At 53.5% G+C, this 21,378-nt stretch overlaps 1 protein-coding gene and 1 long non-coding RNA gene across 8 annotated transcripts in view; one reads left to right on the top strand and one right to left on the bottom strand.

The window, feature by feature from the left end:
• LOC132218786 (uncharacterized) overlaps positions 1 to 21,378 on the top strand; it is a 449,343-nt gene that overhangs the window by 73,666 nt on the left and 354,299 nt on the right. The gene's annotated exons all lie outside the window — the stretch shown is intronic.
• The window catches only part of ARHGAP27 (Rho GTPase activating protein 27), a 31,178-nt gene continuing 22,573 nt past the window's right edge, over positions 12,774 to 21,378 (bottom strand). For 4 of the 7 annotated variants that reach the window (XM_059670465.1, XM_059670466.1, XM_059670470.1 and 1 more), the window contains 15 exons: positions 19,777 to 20,217; positions 19,432 to 19,614; positions 19,108 to 19,188; positions 18,945 to 19,028; positions 18,557 to 18,624; positions 17,967 to 18,057; positions 17,358 to 17,462; positions 16,973 to 17,071; positions 15,690 to 15,795; positions 15,419 to 15,541; positions 15,252 to 15,350; positions 15,002 to 15,079; positions 14,776 to 14,910; positions 14,539 to 14,644; positions 12,774 to 14,447 (listed from right to left, as the gene is read on the bottom strand). In XM_059670465.1, the coding sequence (XP_059526448.1) occupies positions 14,270 to 14,447; positions 14,539 to 14,644; positions 14,776 to 14,910; positions 15,002 to 15,079; positions 15,252 to 15,350; positions 15,419 to 15,541; positions 15,690 to 15,795; positions 16,973 to 17,071; positions 17,358 to 17,462; positions 17,967 to 18,057; positions 18,557 to 18,624; positions 18,945 to 19,028; positions 19,108 to 19,188; positions 19,432 to 19,614; positions 19,777 to 20,217 (1,977 nt within the window). In that variant the 3' untranslated portion in view covers positions 12,774 to 14,269. The remainder of the gene's footprint in view (positions 14,448 to 14,538; positions 14,645 to 14,775; positions 14,911 to 15,001; positions 15,080 to 15,251; positions 15,351 to 15,418; positions 15,542 to 15,689; positions 15,796 to 16,972; positions 17,072 to 17,357; positions 17,463 to 17,966; positions 18,058 to 18,556; positions 18,625 to 18,944; positions 19,029 to 19,107; positions 19,189 to 19,431; positions 19,615 to 19,776; positions 20,218 to 21,378) is intronic. The other 3 variants (XR_009449259.1, XM_059670469.1, XM_059670468.1) reach the window with 3 other exon arrangements.

Genomic DNA, 21,378 nt, shown 5'->3' on the forward strand with positions numbered 1-21,378 from the left:
GAGTCCCAGGCCCAGCCGTGCCCACCACTCACGGGGCATGTTGTTGGGAGGCAAGAGAGTACAGGGACTACAGGCTGCCATGAGGCTCCAGGTACTCAGGACCCAGCCTTGGTCTGGCCGTTCTTCAGATGTGTGACAGCGGGCAGGTGACTTATCCCTCTACGCCTCAGGTTTCTCATCCAAAGGGGCACAATAATAATACCCCTCCCAGCCCAGCTGGTGTGACTCAGTGGTTGAGTGTCGACCTACGAACCAGGAGGTCACCGTTCGATTCTCAGTCAGGGCACATGCCTGGGTTGTGGGCTCCATCCCCACCGGGGGGGGGGGGGGTCGTGCAAGAGGCAGCTGATTGATTAGTGTCGATGTTTCTATCTCTCTCTCTCATTCTCCATTCCTCTCTCTCTGAAATCAGTAAAAACATATTAAAAAGAGAGAAGTGTTGAATTAGGTGAGGGTTTTTTTTTTTACCATAGTATTAGCATGTGCCTAATCTTCTCTACTAGATGAAGAGCGCTTCAAAAGCATTCATTCACTTAACAATTATTTATTGGGCACCTACTATATGCAAGTCTGAGTTCCAAGCTTTGGGGGTAAAGCAGTGAACCAGATCGGTCCCTCTCCTCAGGAAGCTTCCAGTCTGTCCAGGAAGATGAGCCTTAAACACCAAGTACCCAAAATGTTTCCTATTCATTGTGACAAGCCCCAAGGAGAAGTCCTAGCTTAAAGGACAATCTATGATGGGGACCTAAGCCTTGAATCTTCCAGCTCCTCCCTCACACTCCTGCTCTCCTTGTCCCACCTGGCGGGTGGCTGGATGGTGGTGCTGGGGGAGAAGGGTTTGGGGAAGATGCTCCTGGTTCCTGGGGAAGGAGGGTTGCTATGCACAACGGTGTTCTTTCAGTGGTGCTGGCCCACACAAAACTATCCACACTCTCTCCCCATCCTCACTGTGAAAGGAACTAGGTGGGAGGTGGCAAGTTTAGTTGAGATCAAGGTGGATCTGGGCTGAATCCATGCCCTCATCTTTTAAAAAAATATACATTTTTATTGATTTCAGAGAGGAAGGGAGAGGGAGAGAGAGAGAAACATCAATGATGAGAGAGAATCACTGATTGGCTGCCTCCTGCATAGCCCCCCTACTGGCGATCAAGCCCACAACCCAGGCATGTGCCATTGGCCAGAATCGAACCCAGAACCCTTCCGTTTGCAGACCGATGTTCTATCCACTGAACCAAACCAGCTAGGGCCACGCCCTCACCGTTAGGAAGATCCTCCTGTATGTTTGTCCAGTGAGCAGGCGCTGGGTGAGCGCTAAGAGAACCGATTTGAGGTGAATGATGTCTCCGGAGTCCAGGGCGATCAGCTGGTGATGTCAGGGGAGGGGAGCGCTTTCCAGATCAGCTGACCTGACATTTAATGGATGAGGAAACCGAGCCCTCGAGAGGGAAGTGATTTCTGAAGGTCACACAGATCTTTCCTGGTGGAGCTGCCACCAAAACTCAGGCTGACTCCCAGGCCAGAGTCCCCACTGTTCCCCCACCCCCACCCCCACCCAGTGGTGTTAAAGCAGACGGGTCCTGTGGGTTCACTGCCCTTCCCCCAACTGGGAATCCCCAAAAAGGGTCACCTGAGAGTACAGCGGGCACCCCTTCTCCCACATCCCCCAGGCCAGTTTCGGTGCATTTTCACGCCCCTGACCAGGGCCTCCAGGTCTCTGCCTGCAGCTCTGAGTCGGGGAGCCACTGAAAGCCAACCTCAAGCAACAGATGAGAAAGTTGGCCTTGAAAAAGTTTCACTTCCCAAGTTTCACTGTGGTGGCGAGTATCTGGGCAGTGATATCTGGCATCCCTAATGCTCCCTCACCAGCTCTTCGCAAAACCCTGAGGAGCTTGGTCTGCGATCCGTCCAGGCTCCCTGAGTGCAGGACCCTCCTCCTCCCTTCTCCCCAGTGTTAGATACCGACTCAGGTCCCCAGCCCTGGAGACGGGCTCCCTGAGCGCACACACCCAAACCGCCAGAACCAGCCAGCCAGCCTAGCGGTGCCTGGTCCTCTGCATGCTCAGGCTGGGATGTCCATAAGGGACAGGACAGAGCTTTCACCTTCTTAGTGTCACTCCTCTCTGTGCCCTCTCCATGCCCACACCTACTGCCCTAGGGAAGACCCTTCCCTGTCTTTCCTGGCAGCCTGGCACCACGTGCAGTTCTATGCCTGAGATGTGGACTCCGCCATCGGACATCCCAAGTTCACCTCCTGAGGCTGCCTCCCGCTCTTAGCTGTGTGTGGCCGTTCTAAAACACGCCCACCAATTCTTTGCACTCTGCCCATTGAGAAGTGGAGTCTGTGTCTTCTCTCCCGGAAGCTAATTGGATCGTACAGACTATGGGGACGACAGGGTATGGCAGAAGGGTTGTGATGTGACTTCCAAAGCTAGGTTTTTAGGACAATCAACTTCCTTCAAGTTCTCAGGGACACTCACCCTTGGAGTCCTGAGCTGCCATGGAAACCGTGCAAGGCGGCCATGCTGTGAGGAAGCCCGGACCATGTGGGGGTGCCTGGCCAACAGTTCCAGCCAAGGTTTATGCCAGCAGCCAGCGTCAACGGCAGACAGTGAGGGACGCTTCGTAGAGAAAAACGGATGAGTCAGGGGTTCCTGCGGGGAATGCTGGGAGCTTCTCAATTAGGATCCAGCTGACAGGTGAAGCCTGGACTGGCCTAAATCAGACTTAAAGGCCCAGAACTCGGAAGTTCTGAGATGGATGGAATCACGGGGCTACACTCCTCTACTCCCTGACTCTGGGGGTTTGCCCCCCGCGCCACCCTCATAAGCTAGCACCCTGGTCCCTATGGGCTCCAGCCCAGACACAGTATTCTCATGGTCACTGGATTGGAAGGGGTCAGAGGTCTGGACTGTTAAACCACACCAGCTCTCCAATCTATGTTTTCTTTACTTTATTATTTAGCTCTCTCCCCGAGAGAGTGTGAGTTTTGTGAAGGCAGGAGCTCACAGGAGTTTGTCTGTGTGGCAATCTGCATCTCCAGCACTTACAACAGTGCCTGGCACATAGTAGGTGCTCAATGAACATCCCCTGAATAAGAAAATGGACGGATGGATGGGTGGTGTGAGGCCAGACCAGCTGCAGACGAGGCTCTGCTCGCTCCTCTGTGAAATGCATGCCAAGATGAGGCCCACCTGCCAGGGGTGTCGGTGGATGACTTGAGAGGACAGACTGGTTCTCCTGCCTAGTGTGCCCCTAACACGCCAGGGAGGGTCACTGGGCTTGCTGGCCTTGTAGGTTATCACCAGGCCTCTGCTGAGTCCCCTCTGACTAGAGACATATTCAGGCCTTCTGACCCCTTGGCCCAGGCTCCATGAGGACTGCCAACCTATGGGCATGTTTGGGCTTCTGAGCAGGTGAGACACCTCCTTGGGGCTCCCATGGCTCTTCTCTCTCCGCCGCCATGTGAACCCCAATCCCAGCTCTGGCGCACTGATCACTGGTTGGTCTGTGAAACTCCAGGGTTTGGGGAGCCTCATCCCCACTATCCCTGGTCTAGCCTCTCTCCTGCCCGGCGCTGGGAATGGATAATGAGGGGACTGAGTTGGTCAGAGCTTCCTCTGAGATCCCCTGATACCCCCCCTTTGTCAGACTTTGACCGGAAACACCAGAGCCCGGCTCCATCACACCATAAGGATCACTGTTCCATGACAGCCAAGATGGTGGGTCCCAGGGCCAGTCTCTTCTCACTTCCCTCCCTGCCAGTCCCTGGCTGTCCCACCCCAGCTGCATCTCATTCTCCTCATGTCCAGCTGTTTCCCATGGCCAGCCCTTTGCTCACGAGGCCCCTCCCTCTTAGAACACCTTCAGAAAGGCTAACTACCCACCCATTCCGCACAACTTAGCTCAGCTATTACCTGATTCTGGCACGAATGTTAACGGAACACCGGCTCTGCCCCTGTCCCTGTCCCTGTCCCAGGCATTCAGCTGGGAAAACAGCTGAGGAAAAGGAGTGAGGTTCCTGCCCTTAAGGACCTTCCATCCTGTGGGTGGGACAGAGAGGGAATGATCAGCAATCAAAACATTAACCTCCTTCGGGAAGCCTTCCCTAAACCTCCCCCGCCCCCTCCAAACCTGTCGCCTCTCCTCTGACTGCCTTCAGGGTCCTGGGCCCTGCTCAACCACACTCACCACCCTGTACTATGAATCGGTGTCCGTACCTGTCTCCGCTTATGCACCGGGCCTCTAGCGACTTATAAAAGTTTAAAACAGTGTTTCTGTCTCACACAGCGAGTGCCTGGCTTAGGGAACCTGTGAAGCTACCAAGAGGTTAAACAGACGTTGGAGGCGCTCCCATGGGTGACCTATCCATATAGGGTGATAAAGGGAACTGGGATGGCTTGGGGACATCCCTAACCTTTGAGGCTGACGTCATGGTGATAACCACTCACCCGCAACACATCTCGTGTTGCCAGTTCTCCATAGAGATGGATGAGGTCCCTAACGCAGGCTGAATGTCTGATATCCTTATGAGCACGGAAAAGGAACCAGCCCTCCTTCCCCCAAGAAACTGCAGAGAAATGAGAATCATTCCAAGAACTGTTCACTCTTGCATTTGGCAGGTAGATGTTGAGAGCCTTCTCTCTAAGCAAGAGCCAATCCCTAAAGGAATAGCAAGCCATACACACCATATGTGTTCATGGGTGGATGGTGCAGAGGGGGTGGGGTTAACCTCATGAGGGGTGTGGCATCTTATAGGAGCAGGTGCTTAAGCTGGGCACTGAAGGAATGGGCGTGTGATCGCCATGTGGAAGGGCATTCTAGGGGAACAGCATATACAGACACTTGGGGCGCAAAAACGTGTGAACAAGCAGGGCTTGTTTAGGGAGCGGCAGGCTTTATCTGTCACATCCACCTTCTGTGCCCTGTGCTGGGCCATTTCATTCCACTGACCACGCCCATCGCCCTTTGAGGTGACTTACAGATGAAGAAGCTGATGCTTGGAGAGGCTGGGTAACTTGTCTCAAGTCCCACAGCCAGTGGCAGAGCTCAGGTTCAAAGTCAGGTTCATCAGATTCCCAAGCCTGTGCTCCTAAGCATCACACTGAACTGCTCTGTGATGTGATGCAGGAACTGCGGAGCCAGGAGGGCCATTTGGACTTGATGGTAGAGGGCACAGTGCCCTGAACACAGTGCCATTTGCACCCTACCTTCAAGAGAACTGTCATGCCCTCAGATTTTAATTTTTAAAAAATTTATTCCAGAGAGAGAGAGAGAGAGAGAGAGAGAGAGACTTGCTATTGCACTTTTTTATGCATTCATTGGTTGATTCTTTGTGTGTCCTGACTGAGAATCAAACCCACAACCTTGGCATATCAGGATGATGCTCTAACCAACTGAGCTACCCATTCAGGGCCAGACTTCCATTTTCTTAATGCTTGTCTTTAAATAATTCACTTTTTTAAAAGTTAAATTTAAGTAAATTTTTCTTGACGCATAACATATATAGGAAGAAGCACACAAATTGACTTTCACTCATATAACAAAAGTAACTTTTCACCCAGATCAAAACGTAATATTACGAGCCCCTTAGCAGCTGCCCTTGTGTCTCCTCCCAGGCGCAGCCCCGCAGGTAGCCAGTCTGAGCTGCACTGGGGTAGGCTAGGAATGTGCTTTAGACCCCCTGGCCGTCCAGATTGCTGGTCATGCAGCTCTGACCCTCCCCTGACCTTTCCTCCCTGGCACTCGCTGGTCATAGGGTAGACCACCTTAGAGAAGGAACAAGGGTGGCCTCATACAGCTCCCATGCGGGCCCTTGCATGACCAATCCCTTAAGCATTTAACCCCCAGGGATAACATCTAGGTCTCAGTTGTGTTTCAGCTCCAGGCTCAGAAAAGCAGCAAAACCAGACAAGTGATGCCACAGTTGACATCAGGGCCAACTGCATTGACTAATGACCCCCCCTGAGCTGGTGCCGGCCAACCAGTGGAGACCATGACCTTAAAAGGACACACCTGGAAAGCTGATGAATATTCTATTGAGGTCCTCCCCTGGGACCTCCCCTACCATCCCCACCCTTCAAAGGACTGAGGACGCAGGCTCTCCCTCCCGGAGCCCTCACTCCTTTCCAGTCCCTCTCTCCTCCCCGCCCCCAGCATTACCTTTACCTTTCTCTCTCCTAAGTTCCAAGGGCCCTTCTTTGGCCTCTGTAACCTGTTTCCTGAACCCATTTCTTTGATAGCTTCACTTCTCCTACCTCTGTGACTTTTTAAATAAACTTTCTCTTACGTTTGAGTCTTGGCTCTGAATTCTTTCTTAGCCAGAACTCAAGTACCGAGGTTGCAGGAGGTTGCAGGCCTGACTCCACAGGTCTAATACCCGGTGCCATTTTCACTGCCGCCAACAGTAACAGCATAGATTAGTTTTGTTAGCTTTTGAACTTCATATAAATGGAACCACAAAGGCTGTTCTTTTTTTGTGTCTGGCTCAACACTTGGATAGTTTAATTTATTCATTCTCACTTTGATACAGCATTCCATTCTGTGAATAGACCAGAATGTATTTACCCATTCTACTGCTGTGATAGAGATTGTTTTAGATTTTGGGCTATGATGAAGAAAGCTGCTGTGACCATTCTTATGCATGACTCTTGGTGAAGAGTATTCATTTCTTTTAGAAGTGCACCCAGGAGTTGAATTCCTGGGTCAGAGGGTAGGATGGGTGTGCTCAGCTCAGTAGATATGGCCAGTTTCCCAAAGTAGCTGTTATAAATTACATCCTCACTACCAGTGAGTCAGAGCTTCAATTACTCCACATCCTTGTGAACATTTGATACTGGAACTCTTTCATTTTAGTCCTGGTGGGTGGGTATACAAAGATATCAAGTTGTGGTTTTAATTCACATTTCTCTGATGACTAATGTAGTTGAGCACTTTTCATCTGTTTACTGCCACTTGTATATCCTCTTTTTATGAAGTGTTTAAGTCTTTTGCTCATTTTTCTTTTTGATTTTAAAATTTCTATTGGTTACTCTTATTGATAAGTGAGAGTTCTTTATATATTCTGGATGTTAGTTCTTTGATGGATATATGATTTGCAATATCTTTTCCTAAATAAATTTATTTTATGGAATATTATTACTATAAATAAGAAAACAATATCACATACCATAGAGAGTAGATAACTGTAAAATAAATACAACAAGACAATGTTATTACGTTCTAGCTAAAATACCTTGTGGCTGGCAATGTGGCTAGAGTCCTGATTCCTGTTAAGAGATGAGCAGGTGAAAAATAGGTGTTATGGACATTCTAGCACCACATGGAGACTTTCTCCTTGATGTCTCCTAAAGGCTGGAAAGAATCAGAAAAGAAATAACTTTCTTATTATTCAGCTTCCTGTTCATTGTCTCAGACACCCTGTAACCCTTTATCCTTGAACCTTCTAGAATTATGTCCTCTGCCACCCACTGTGTGAGGTCTACACTTGGGAAAACACAGCTGTAAGGGACATGGATGCAATGAGGGTTTTAACTAGGGGTTGACATAATGAGATGGATGTTTCAGAAAAATCACCCAGTTGGCAATGTGGATAAAAGCAAAAACAGAGGCGAGGGACCCAAGTTAGAAGCAGCTGAACAGGTCCAGGTGCTGTCAAGGGTCTAAATTAGGGGTGTGCCAGAGACTGGGGTGAGTGTGGGAGCTGGAAAGACGGGAGGTAGAATCTGGGCAACGTAGTGGCTGAGTGATAGTGGTGAGAGAGTAAAAGATGATGTCTGGGGTGACTGTGGGGTTTCTAAATTGGAGGACTGAGAGGAGAGAGGCAGCAAAGGCTGGAGAAGCACATGGTGAGGAGGGAGGAGATAATGAAATGAATCTGGGACGTGTTGAATTTGAACAGTTCACAGGACCCCAGAGGGAGAGTCTCCCATTCATTCATTTCATAAATATTTACCGAGCACGTACGGGTGCCAGGGGTGCAGCAGTGGATCATACAGATAAAATTTCTGCTCTAATGGAGCTTATCGTGGGAAAGATACGTAGTTGGAAAGACACATAAGGACAAGGACTGTATGCACGGGACTCAGGGCTCAGGGCTGTGAGGTGGATGGGGGGCCCTTTAGAGCAAGGACAACAGTTAAAGCTGTCAGTGTAGGTGAGCCGGGCAGAGGGGAGGGTGGAACACCAGTGTTTAGAGGTGGGGGGAGGAGCAAAGAAACCCACCCAGGAGTAATCAGAGGGGATGGAGGACAGAAGCCGGTCACAGGAGGAGAATGTCAAAGATCTGTCACCTGCTGCATTCATTCATTTATCCAAATTGGGGCATGAGGCTCTGGGGAGTAAGAGAGGAATGCGAAGTCGCTGGCAAGGCAGATTGTAAACTACAAATTGTTAGCAAGGCCACATGAAACAGATTCTCTTAAGGAAGTACAGGCCTCAGGTGGGAGCACAGAGGAAGGGAACGCACGCCTTTAGCCCACTCTGTGCTGGGCACTGGGGAAGGCTTCTCCGAGGAGTGGACGTGGAGCTGGAGGACAGGTGCAAGGGCCCTTGACAGAGAGGAAGGGCTGGAGCAAGGGCGTGGAGGTGGGAAGCTGCAGGGCATCCGCAAGCACCTGGGAACAGGAGCCTGAGACGGCAGAGTGAAGGTCAGGACTAGAGAGGGGGCTGAATCCGGAAGGCGACCGGGCAGCGCGGGTTTGGAGGAGAGTGGGCCCTCGGAACACCGCAGCAGAGCTCCTCTTCTGGCCCTAAGGTTAGCAGGTGCCCGGGGCCAGTAGGGGCCCACTCTGCTCGCTTCACAAATGCCAGCTCCACTCAGCGGGCGGCGCGTGCAGGAGGGTGCGGTGCTGCAGGGAGGCAAGTGAGAGAGGGCTATACAGACGCGACAGGCCGGTGACAAGCTCCAGGGTCTTGGGAGCATTCTCTTAGGAGAAGTGGGCAAGGACCTGAGGGCAATCATCAGGGACGAGGAAGGATGGACTGGCGGAGGCGCCAAGGCCCAGTCTGGCGGCCTGAGCTCAGAGACACCCTACCCTCTGAGCGTGAGCCCTGGGGGGCGAGGTGGGGGTTGGGACGTAGGGGGTGGGGGGTGGGGGAGCTGGAGCATTCTCCCTCCGCACCTCGCCAGCCCACCTCCTCCCGGTCCTGGCCTCACCTTGCCTCCTCCTCCACTACACGTCGTCAGCCTCCTCCCCCGGCCCTGGAGCTCAGGGCTGCACTGAAACTTGGGGGCTGGGCTCCGGAGGGGTACAAGACTCCGGGGTTCTCTCGATTCATGCGCACAGCAGGCCCAAAGCTCCCGGAACCCTCTCTGTGGTTCAGTTGAGAATCAGCTCTTGGACAAAAGGCCTCTGGCGCCCTCTACTGGCGGCTCTGCGTCAACAATCCAATCGCTCGCTCCCTGTGACCAACCCTGACCCTTAGGGCCTGAACACATCTGGGGCCACGGTCAGCGGTAGGGAGGTATGCAGAGGCCAGGCAGGACGGAGGTCAGGCTTGTGATATTTACCTGGGTTCCTAGCTGGTCTCCCTCCTTCCTCCCTCCATACACAGCTGGGAGAGTCTCTTTAAAAGCATATTTGTGGATGCCCGGCCTGCGTGGCTCAGTGGTTGAGCGTTGACCTATGAACCAGGAGGTCACCTAGGTCACCATTTGATTCTGGTCAGGGCACATGCCCAGGTTGCCGACTTGATCCCCGGTGGGAGGCATGCAGGAGGTGGTCAATCAATGATTCTGATCATTGATGTTTCTATCTGTCTCTCCCTCTCCTTTCCTCTCTGAAATCAATAAAAAAAATTTAAAAAGCATATCTGTGGAATACTACTTAGCAATAGCAAGTAATGAACTATTGATAGCCGCAATGACTTGAATGGATCTTAAGGGCATTACTGGTATGCTGAGTGCAGAAAGCCAATCTCAAAAAGTACATATTTTATGATGCCATCTATATATCGTTCTTGAAATGACACAATTACAGAGATGGAGAGCAGACAAGGTTGCCAGGCACTAGGGAAGGGGGGAAAGGTTGTGCCTATAAAGGGGCAGCATAAGAAATTTCTTTTAAGGCGATAGAACAATTCTCTATCTTGATTGTGCTGGTGGTTATATAAATAATCTATGCATGTGATAAAATGTCATGTTATTCAACACAAAGACACACAAAAGAATGAGCACATCCACAAAATGGTGAAATCGAGTAACGTCTGGAGCCTAGTTATTGTATAGTGCCATCTTTCCTGGTTTTCATAATGCACTACAGCAGTGGTTCTCAACCTTCCTAAGGCCTCGACCCTTTAATACAGTTCCTCATGTTGTGGTGACGCCCAACCATAAAATTATTTTCGTTGCTACTTCATAACTGTAATGTTGCTACTGTGATGAATCGTCATGTAAATATCTGATATGCAGGATGGTCTTAGGCGACCCCTGTGAAAGGGTTGTTCGACCCCCAAAAGGGTTGCAACCCACAGGTTGAGAGCCGCTGCCCTACAGTTTTGTAAGCTGTCACCACTGGGGGAAGCTAGGTGATGGGTACAAGGACCTCTCTGTACTACTTATGCGACGACTTCTTTTTTTAAAAAATTATTGAATTTATTGGAGGTAACATTGGTTAATAAAATTATACAGGTTTCAGGTGTACAATCATCTATACATTATATTGTGTGTTCACCACCCAAAGTCAAGTCTCCTTTCATCACCATTTATCCTCCCTTCACCCTCTTCTACCTCCTCCCAATCCCCTTTCCCTCGGGTAATCATCACATTGTTGTCTGTGTCTATGAGGCTGTTGTTGTTTTTGCTTAATTCCTTCACCTTTTTCACCCAGCCCCCCACCCCCTCTCCTCTAACAGCTGTCATTCTGTTCTCTGTCTCTATGGGTCTGTTTTTATTTTGTTTGTTAGTTTATTTTGTTCATTAGATTCCACATATAAGTGAAATCATATGGTATTTGTATTTCTCTAACTGGCTTATTTCACTTAGCATAATATTCTCCAGGTCCTCCATGCTGTCACAAAAGTAAGATTTCCTTCTTTTTTACAGCTGAGTAGTATTCCACTGTATAAATGAACCACAGCTTTTTTTTTTTTTTAACCCAATTATCTACTGGTGGGCACTTGGGCTGCTTCCAGATCTTGGCTATTATCAATAATGCTGCAATGAACACAGGGGTGCATATTGCCTTTCGATCAGTGTTTCGGGTTTCTTTGTATATATTTCCAGAAGTGGAATCTCTGCGTCACAAGGAAGTTCCACTTTTAATTTTTTGAGGAAACGCCATACTGTTTTCCACAGTGGCTGCACCAGTCTGCATTCCCACCAACAGTGTACGAGGGTTCCCTTTTCTCCACACCCTCACCAGCACTTGTTTGTTGATTTATTGTTGATAACCATTCTGTCAGGTGTGAGGTGATACCTTATTATGGTTTTCATTTGCATTTCTCTGGTAATTAGTGACATTGAACATCTTATAGGTACTTTATAAATTTTGGATATTAACCTTTTATCGGATGTATCATTGGTGAATATGCTCTCCCACTCAGTGGGTGTTCTTTTCATTTTGTTGATGGCTTCCTTTGCTGTGTAAAAACTTTTTAGTTGTAGGTAGTACCATTTTTAAAAAAAAATTTTCCCTTGCCCGAGATATATCAGAAAAAATATTGCTTTGAGAACTGTTCAAGATTTTACTGCCTATGCTTTCTTCTAAGAGTATTATGGTTTCAAGTCTACCATTTATGTCTTTAATCCATTTTGAGTTTATTCTTGTGTATGGTGAAAGAAGGTGGTCTTGTAACAGTGATTAAAAAAACATAATATACAAATCAGGTAGTAATTATAAAATAAATTGTACTAACAAACTCATAGGAAAGTCAGGTAGTAAAAGAGGCTTTATGAAGGTTCCTGCACCAGGCTGTGGGCCGCGTATACTGCACACGTCTCCTTTTATCATCGTAAGAAGCCTCTGAGGTGTGAATGTCTTCATATTGAGCTGACACTTCCTAAGACATCCCTGCCCAGGGATCCTCCTGCCTGTTGTCCAGCGGGTACCAGAGACCCCTATTGGGGTACACAAGGCCTTGCACACTCTGCCCCTGCCAGCCTCTCCGCACCCATGCCTACGGGATCTCCTAGCTCTAATCATGATGGCTTTAGATGTGTTCTCCCCACAAGCCTTCCTGCCTCAGAGCCTTTGCCTATGTTGTTCCCTCTGACTATACACTCTTCCCTTAATTCCTCTTCATTCTTTAGTGTTTGGCTCAAATGTGGCTTCTGCAGAGACATCTCAGGTCCCTGGGAGACAGTCACACTCCAGCGACATAGCTTCAGAGGACCCTGCGCCTTTCCCTAGCTTTTCTATAAATGTACTTAACCAAGTCATCAGGTGTTTAACATGTCAAGTTCCAAACGTTACACCTGGATGCGGGGTCCCTGCCTTGCCCTGGATCCCACAGGATGAGGAATCTGTGGGGCTCTCTCAGAGCCTAGGGTAGGCCCTTTCCTTTAGACCACACTCCTGATACACGGGACCCCAAAATCCACTGCCCAAAGGCCCCAGGCCCATTCCCTCAGGGTGGAGCAGGTGGAGTGGCCATGGGGAAGCGGGTTGCAGGGGGTGTGGCAGTTTGCACTCATAGGCTGGAGTGTCCACATATATGCACATGACCTTCTCCTTGCAGGATGGGCCTTGGGGTGGGAAGATACAGGGGGCAGGCTGAGAGCAAGTTTACATCAGAACCTGGCCTTCCAGGTCAGCATGAAAGTGTATCTGCCAAAGTAGGAGAACAAAACGTATTTTATTGAACAGTTGTTAGCTTGATTTGTAAGTTTACAGTATCTCGACGGGTGTGGCCTCCATTTGTACTCTTGCCCAAGCCCCGCTGGCATCAGGGGTGGGCTGGGGTCAGCCTCACCCACCAGCCCAGAAGCTCCACCAGGGAGGCAACGTGTGGCACCCTGCTCCAGAGCAGTGTCTGGCACAGAAGAGCAGGTAATAAATATTGGCTGTGAGAGACAAACAGGATGATCCAAGTGAAACGCTTGGCATGGTGCAAATGTCAATAAATATTAGCTATTATTGCTTGTGGAGTGAGCGAGCGGGTGGGTGGGGCAGGGAGGTAAGACCCATAAACTGATATGGTCTGTGCATGAGGAAAGGGGCTGCTGACCCCGGGGACCACACTGCCTTTGTGGGGGTTACACTCCCCTCCCCTCCATCCTGCAGGCCTCTCCCAGCTCTGAGTGGCAAGGCAGCCACCAGGGAGGCACACTTGACAGCCAAGTGCTGAGAGGCGCTGGGGGCTCCTGCTAGTGCCACTTCCCCTCCCCCCAGGGAAGGACAGCTGGGCAGGCTCCCTCTTCACCTTCAGGTACCTCCCCAGGCCCAGACAGAACCCACCCAGCTTCGTTTTTTTGGGTTTTTTTGCTTTACCCATCAGTCCATGCTGTGGTGAGGGGGTAGCTGAAAGGACTGATTTTACCCCACCACGAGGCTGTGCTTTGGTATAAGGGGAGCTTGAGCTGGGGAGTCAGATCACCCACTGGACGCTGAACAAGTCACTTTGCCTCTGCAAGCCTCAGTTTTCTCATCTGTAAAGTGGGATCGTGTGTGGAAATGGTGCATGTCAGGTGGCAGGTGCCAGGCACACATTTACCCAAGGGGAAGACCCCTGGCACAGAACATAAGTGGGTCAAGGAGGGCAGAATCCCGGAACCGCAAACAAGAAAGCAGGCGAAAACTGTCCACAGCCAGCCAGTGGGAGGGCTGGGCAGAAGTTCCTTCCTGGCGCCTGAGGGAAGGCAGGTTCAGCTGCCCGCGCTGGAGGCCCGGGTCAGTCCTGTTTCGGCAGCAGGGAAGGTGCTTCATGACGGGCACAGTGCCAGCCCACAGGGTCTCTGTTAAGGCCTCAAGCCTGCAGAAGCCAGGAAGCCCCTCACCCAAATTACTCCTTCCAACAAGGGGCTTGGGCATCCTAGAAACAACCCTCACCGCCCCCCGCCCCCCACGACATTCTCGTGTGCACGCCCGCGCACACACAGGAGGTGGCGCTGTAATAAAGAACAGAACCCAATTAATCCCAAAACAGGACAGGTGAGGGGAAAATCACATATTGTGAGCTACCCACCAAGGGTCACCATACCCTCAGACTGAGGGCGCAGAATTCCCCGCGGCCTGCGGACCGGGGGGAAGTGGAGGGTCTCAGAAATCGAGTCTAGCCGCGAGGCAGGACACAAGTGGCCAACGCCAGTGTCGGTCCTCGGCGCCGGCGGGGGTCAGTGCGGCGGGAAGATGTCGGAGCACTGCTGCAGGATGAGCTCCACAACCTGGTTCTGGAACACCATGGTCATGGGCATGCTGGCTTCCTCCGTCTCGGGCCGCAGCAGCGTGGGCCCGAACACTATGGCCACGCTCTGCACCGACATGCGGTTCTGTTCGCCGTACTCAATCACCCTGCAGCGGCATGGGGTGCAGGGGAATCAGGGCCCAGCGATGGGAGAGTGTGGGGGTCCCCGCCTCCCCATGCCCACGGCCGCCCACTCACCGGCACAGGTGCTGGAAGAGGAGCCGCATGGTTTCGTGGTTGGGGGCGGGCAGCGTGTGCACCAGGCTGCGCACAAGGCGGCTGCGCTGGGTCTGGTCCTGCAGCTCTGGCGAAGGGAAGCGTGGGCTCGGCCAGGGGAACGCATGGAGCTACCTCCCGGTGTGGGGGGGTCTGGTCCCCGGCCGGCCAGCTGCACCCCAACCCCCCCACCCCCGCCCCCGCCCCCGCCCCACTCACTGATGGCGGCGATGAACTGGCGGAAGTGCGAGAAGGGGAAGAGGGGCTCGGGCAGCTCTCGGAAGAAGAGCTTCAGGGCGCCGGTGATCACGTGAACGTCCTCCCAGCGCCCGTCCTCCAGGTCCAGGCGCTCATCTGCGGCGAGAAAAGCGGGGCGGGAGGAGGGGTGAGCACCCTCCGCGGCCGCCGGCCCGGGGGCAGGGCTGCGGGCGAGGGCGGGCCTCACCGTGGTCCACCTTGTAGCGCAGCTTCTGGATGGTGGCCAGGTTTCCACTGATGCGGTACAGCCCGTCGATGTCCAGCCCTGGGGAGGGGAGGCGCTCAGCCCGGGTTCCGTGGGGTGCGGCTAAAGCCCCGGCTACGGAGCTCGCGGTCCTTTCCTCTCCACCCTGCGCCCACCCAGGGGCCTCCCTCATGGGGTCCTGTCGGGAGGTTGTGAGGCGCCCCCCGCGCCCCGCAGGCTGCGGCGCACGTACCGCGGGCCTCGACAGCGTGGATGCACTGCCGCACGAAGCGCGGCACCGGGCTCCTCTCGCGCTCACACAGCGTGGCCAGCGCGCAGCCGAACACCTGGTCTGGGGGAGAGGCTGGTCAGCGCCCGCCCCTGCGCCACCCGCGCCCGCGCTCCCGGCCCCTCCGGTACCTTTGATGTAGCCCTTCTCCCGCAGCGACTGCAGCGTGGGCCTCTTGAGTAGGAACTTGAGGAGCTTCTGCCGGACTTTGCTCAAGTCGCTCTCCTGGACCCCCGGGCTCAGGACAGGAGCGGCTGCCGCGGGCAATGCAAGGGCGAGTCAGTCCGTGGCGCCGGGGTGGCCCAGCAGGCCCCATCCGGGTCACCGCCCCCTCCAAAAGATTCCCTTCACCCCACCCCCACCTGTACCCCTACCCTCCCCTCCCCCATCCCCCGCGCACACCTGCTCCAGGCCGTCCCTCATCCTCCCGCCAGCTTCCCAGGCGCTCACTGGACCCGAAGTCCACACTGCTGTTCTCGCTTTCCTCCTCCGGGGGCAGGTCTGCAGACTAGAACCACAGAGCCTCAGAGGCAGAGCCTTGCTGGCCTGGTGACCCCTGACCCCACAAAATTCACCCTCCCCTTAACCAGGATAACTCCCCTCATCTCCACCATGGGCCCTCAGAACATTCATCGTTCTTAGCTGCATGAAGCTCTCTAGGTGTTGGGAGGCAGTCCTCCTGTTCTGCCCTACCCATGTCCCAGTTCCTGCCCGCGCCCCACCCCCACCCCTTTTCCATATTTTTCTCAGCAACTCTGTACACTCCACTAGGTTAGGATTCCTCAGTATGTGGCTCCCAGTTCTGAGCTTGCAGTTCTAGCTGGGGCCTGAGCCAACCACCACACCAGAATCACCTCCCTGGATCTGGATTCCTGCCTCTAGTTATACAGCCAAATGCCGCACCCAGTATTGGGTCCTAGGGGATTTCAAAAAGCCCCAGGTTGTTTCCAGGCGAAGGGAATCGCTGTCAGAGGGGGACTGTCCCATCTCTACTTATGCAATTGATATTTTGAACCTTAAAATAGTAGACTCTTCAATTCAACCCTTAAAAATTTTGTCTTCTAGTTTCAGCCTGTCATTCCAGCCTGCGGATATTTCTCAGATAGTTTCTTTTCCTTCTGCGCCCCTTAAAATGGGACATTCCTCTAGGACAGTGATGGCGAACCTTTTGAGCTCGGCGTGTCAGCATTTCAAAAAACCCTGACTTAACTCTGGTGCCGTGTCACATATAGAAATGTTTTGATATTTGCAACCATAGTAAAACAAAGATTTATATTTTTGATATTTATTTTATATATTTAAATGCCATTTAACAAAGAAAAATCAACCAAAAAAATGAGTTCACGTGTCACTTCTGACACGCGTGTCATAGGTTCACCATCACTGTTCTAGGATGTGCCTCCACCCCTACCTGAAGAATCAATCCTCCTGCAGGGCCGACCTCAGAGGCTGGTTCATATAAGAAAGGCTGTTTCTTCAGCAGCCCTCTTGCCATCCAGCCATAAGGATGGGCGGGATGGGGTTGGGGGTGGGGGGCTGCATCTGTAGGGAGGGGCACTACCCACTGGTGCCATGGAGCTCCCAGTGCCTGAGTAGAGGACCCCGCCCACAGTGGGCACAGCTGCCCTGCATACTGGCTGGCCATCCCCTCCCTACCAGCCCTAGAGGCCCCAGGCTCTGCCTACCAGTTCCTGGATGCCCTGGGCAATGGCCTTGTGCCAGGTGCTGATGATGGCCTCCGAGTCGTGCTGGATTAGGTACTCTGAGCCATCTTGGCTCCGCAGCTGGAGAGACACAAGTCATGGCTGAGTTTTGTCCCCCAGAGACCCCTCCTACTTCTCATCACCCTCCAAGGCCAAGGACTGGGGAACTCAGCTTCTAGAGAGGAAACTGCAGAATCCATGATGCCAGGAATACTGTGGGTGGATCCCTAAGGTGGGGGCAACTTTAGCTTTGAGCCCTGAGAATTCCAGACCAATTCTCCACAGGCCCCCCCTTCTTGGGACTTGCCTAGTTTGAGCCCCAAGCCTCAGTAAGCCCCCTTTCTTTCTCTCCACCCCCACAACTCACCTCCAGCACATTCTTCTTGCTGGATTTGTCTTTGGGGGCCCAGGCAAGAGAGGCCCCCTTCAGCTCCACTGTGTACTCGGGGGTAGAGAGCTTAGGAGGCTGCCTCTGTGGGAGAGGGAAGGAGAGAGCCTTCAACTTGGACAGACCTGCCACAGGACCCTGACTCCAGTCCACCAGCCCCCTCAGCTCTAGTGACAGGATGGGGTCACAGCTCTGGGAGAAGGGGGCCCAGGGATTTCTGGAACCCAGAGATCCTGGAACTTCTTAACCACAGAACCTGCGGGCTGGTGGGTCCTTTGCTGCCTGCCCTCCCAGGAGAGGAAAGGAGAAAAGTGTGCAGCCCCCATCCCTGCAAACAGAGCACCTAGTCCCCAGCTGCCTGCCCAGGAGGCTGGAGCGGTCGGCCCTCAAGGACAGCTCCCCATGCCCAGGATGGCTGCAGGTGCTGGTCCTGGGGTAAATCTGCTGTTGTCTTTGCCAAAGGCCTGGCTCACTGGGCATTTATGTTCCACTGTCTCAGAACTGGCCTTTGACAAGACCAATCGGGTAAAGACCCGCAGGACTCAGGAGCAGACGGGGTGACCCCCGCCTTGGGGGCCGGGGCCTCACCAGGCCGACTGCAGCTGAGGTCCTCGAGTCCTTGAAGAACGTCAGGATGCCGCCCTCCAGCACGGTCCAGGAGGTGCTCCAGTGCTTCTTCCTGGGCGGGGATGGGAGTGGGGGTGGCAGAGCTTGGATCTGGCCCTGGGCTGGTGGGAGGCCTCCTTCCCACCCCGGGAGCAGGACACAGAGCTGAAGAACACAGCTTGGGGCCTGGCCAGAGTGGCTCGATGGTTGAGCATCAACCTCTGAACCAGAAGGTCATGGTTCGATTCCTTGTCAGGGCACACGCTCGATCCCCAGTGGGGGGCATGCAGGAGGCTGCCGATCAATGATTCTCTCTCATCATCGATGTTTTTCTCTCTCTCTCTCCCTCCCTCTCTGAAATCAATAAAAATATTTTTTTTTAAGAAAAGATCACAGCTTGGGGACACCCGACTGCTAGAGGTGGACCCGTTATCTCTCCGTGCCTCAGTGTCCTCACGGGACCTCTTACAAAGTTGCTCTGAGGATGAACAGAGCCTGACATAGGGGCAGTGCTCAGCGAATGTCGTCACTAAGGCCCACCCTGCCCTCTGTGGGGGCAGAAGGGCTCTCACCGGACCCGCTTTCCCTTGTCCACTGTCTTGGTGCGATGGAGCACGCCTGCCTTGTCCAGGGTCTTGATCTTAGAGAAAGAAGGGGACAGAGGAGGCAGTTAAGGATGCGAGCCATGGCGGACCGAGGCTAGTCTCCCCTCGGCCAGCAATGCCCCACAGGCTGGGCCTGGACCTCCACTGAACCCTCTTTGCTACTGCTGATGGTGGGGTACCTGCTCCCACAGCAGCAGCAGCAAGAGAGATTTCCTCCCAGCTCCCAACCCGACCCACCTCTGGGCCTGAGATGACCCAGATCCAGGTTCATTCAGCCCAGGCTAGTGCTGGGGCTTATGGGGGAGACATCCTGGCCCAGTTCCAGACCCCAGGACCTGCACGCCCCTTCCCTTACCTTCTCCTCCGGAGGGCTGGCCTGGGCTGGGGTCTCACTGTCTTGGCTGGATTTGAGGATGCTTCGAGGGGCAGGAACTGGGATCTGGGGAGGAAGACTCTGTCATATATAACCCCGTCCCCCCGCCTCTCTCCTTAGGACTCTCCCTTCCCCAGTCGGTTACCTGGGGCAGATCCCACCGAACAGAGGAGTCTTTGGGGTTGTAGAAGTAGGGCTTCCCATGTTGGTCCTCCAGCTTCACCCACTGTGGGGAGAGGGAAGGTCAGGGCTGCCAGTGGCCTCAAGAGAGGAGAAGAAAAGGTTCCCTCTAACCAGAGCCCAACATAGACCCAAGGAGTCTGGAGGGACAGGTGCAGGTGACACAGTGCCCTAGGCTGGCTTGGAGCCAGAGCAGGAGCCGAAGTTCAGTGTTGCCGGGAGCTATTAGTGAGGAAGGGCTGGAGGCATGTCCCTGAGACTCTCTGGGCCCCCTGTCCGTTTCCCCTACCTGCTCTTGGGTAAACTGGTTGGTGTAGAGTGTCTGCCCCTCCGGGTCCACGTGGCATGACCAGCCGGGAGGCGTGACAAAAGGAGAGGCCGGCCCGGGCTCACTGAAGGAGCCCGAAGAGCAATAGTCCTCCTCGGGGTAACTGGTCAGCACCTCAGGGTAGTCCGTCTCAGGGGTGGGAGGCTGCAGGGAGTAAAAGACTGGGTCAGAGGCCCCTCAGAGCCAGCCCCACCCACCACTGGCCAGGCCCTGCCCTCACCCCAAGTTCCCAGGATTGTGGGGAGGAGGAGGGGTCAGAGGCCTAGGAGCCAGCCCGGCCCACCCTGCTCAGGCCCCGCCCCTCACCCTCTGGTCCTTGGGGCTGCGGGGGCTCAGGCCTGGCTGCATCTTCAACGTGTTGTCGTTCTCGTCGTCCTCCTCCTCCTCCTCCTCCTCCTCGGGCTCTTGGGCCTCCTCCTCCCAGACCTTGTCGCCCGTCACCGGGTTGTAGAAGAACACCCTGCGGCTCTCCTCATCCCAGTACTGGCCCCACTCAGTCTCGAGGCTCTCGTGGCTGCCCACCGAGGACAGGGAGTGGGCCGGGCTGGTGGCGTCTTCCGCAGCCTCGAAGGGCGAGTCCCAGGTGGTCACGCCCGTGTCTGGGTTGTAGTAGTAGGGCCGCCCGGTGTCCGCGTCCGTGTGTGTCTCCCACACCTGGCCGGGTCCGGGGCCCGCGGTGGCGACAGGTGAAGTGGCCGGAGGCTGTCTCTCTATGTTCGCGTACACGGGCTCTGGGGTTTCATCCACCTGCACAAGAAGGAGGAGACAGGTCAGCGGCGGGTCACACAGTCCCGACTGGGCCACTTGCCACCTGGGCAACCTGCAGCAAGTCACCGCACCTCCCTGCCTCAGTTCCCCCAGCTGTGAAATATCTGCCCTGCCGTTCTGGAAACTGTAGTGAAGAGAGAATGAGGAAATGTTCTTGAAAGTGCTTTGTCGCCGGAACCGGTTTGGCTCAGTGGATAGAGCGTCAGCCTGCGGACTGAAGGGTCCCAGGTTCGATTCCGGTCAAGGGCATGTACCTGGGTTGCGGGCATATCCCCAGTGGGAGATGTGCAGGAGGCAGCTGATCGATGTTTCTCTCTCATCGATGTTTCTAACTCTCTATCTCTCTCCCTTCCTCTCTGTAAAAAATCAATAAAATATATTTAAAAAAAAAAGAAAGTGCTTTGTAACGTATGAAATGCCCCAGATAAGGTGGGGCAATGCCATGAATTATCTACACTAATACAAGAGAAACATGCAAACGGGTGTCACTCTGCTACGCCCACCAGCCAATCAGTGACTATGCAAATTAACCCAGTAAAGATGGTGGTTAATTTGCATATGCAGGCGTGGAGTGAAGACTGAAGATTGAAGAGGCTTGGCTTCTCCGCTGCGGCCAGATGGGAGAAGCCAAGACTCGCTGCGGCCAGACCAAAGGCCTGGGTCCCAGGTGCTGGAGGAAAACCAGTGCCGGCAGCCAGGGGAAGGAAGGCCTATTGCATGAATCTCTTCATGCAATGGCCTCTAGTTTATTAATAACATATTGATAACCGAACTCTCCCAGCTGTGCACTCACAGAGGAGAATCAAAGGTTGGGCAGAAACAGAGAAATGGCCTGGGACCCACCCCTTCCCTGTCCCACTCAGGTCATATGGGACCAGGGTCTTGCTGCCTTCTACAACCCTCCTTCCCTCCCTCCCTCCTGGCTGGGAGCGCTCTGGGGCCAGGATCAGTACTGCCTCTGGATTTGGGATTAGAAGCTCCTGGATATGGGGTTTGCAGGCCTCTGAATCGACTCCAGACATGGAAAACACAGAGGACAGCCAGATGGGAGGGAAGAAGGAGGGGCAGCCCTAGCCTGTTTGGCTCAGTGGCTAGAGCATCAGCCTGTGGACCAAAGGGTCCTGGGTTCAATTTTAGTCA

The sequence above is a fragment of the Myotis daubentonii genome, chromosome 16 (genome assembly GCF_963259705.1).
Source record: "Myotis daubentonii chromosome 16, mMyoDau2.1, whole genome shotgun sequence".
Taxonomy (NCBI): domain Eukaryota; kingdom Metazoa; phylum Chordata; class Mammalia; order Chiroptera; family Vespertilionidae; genus Myotis; species Myotis daubentonii.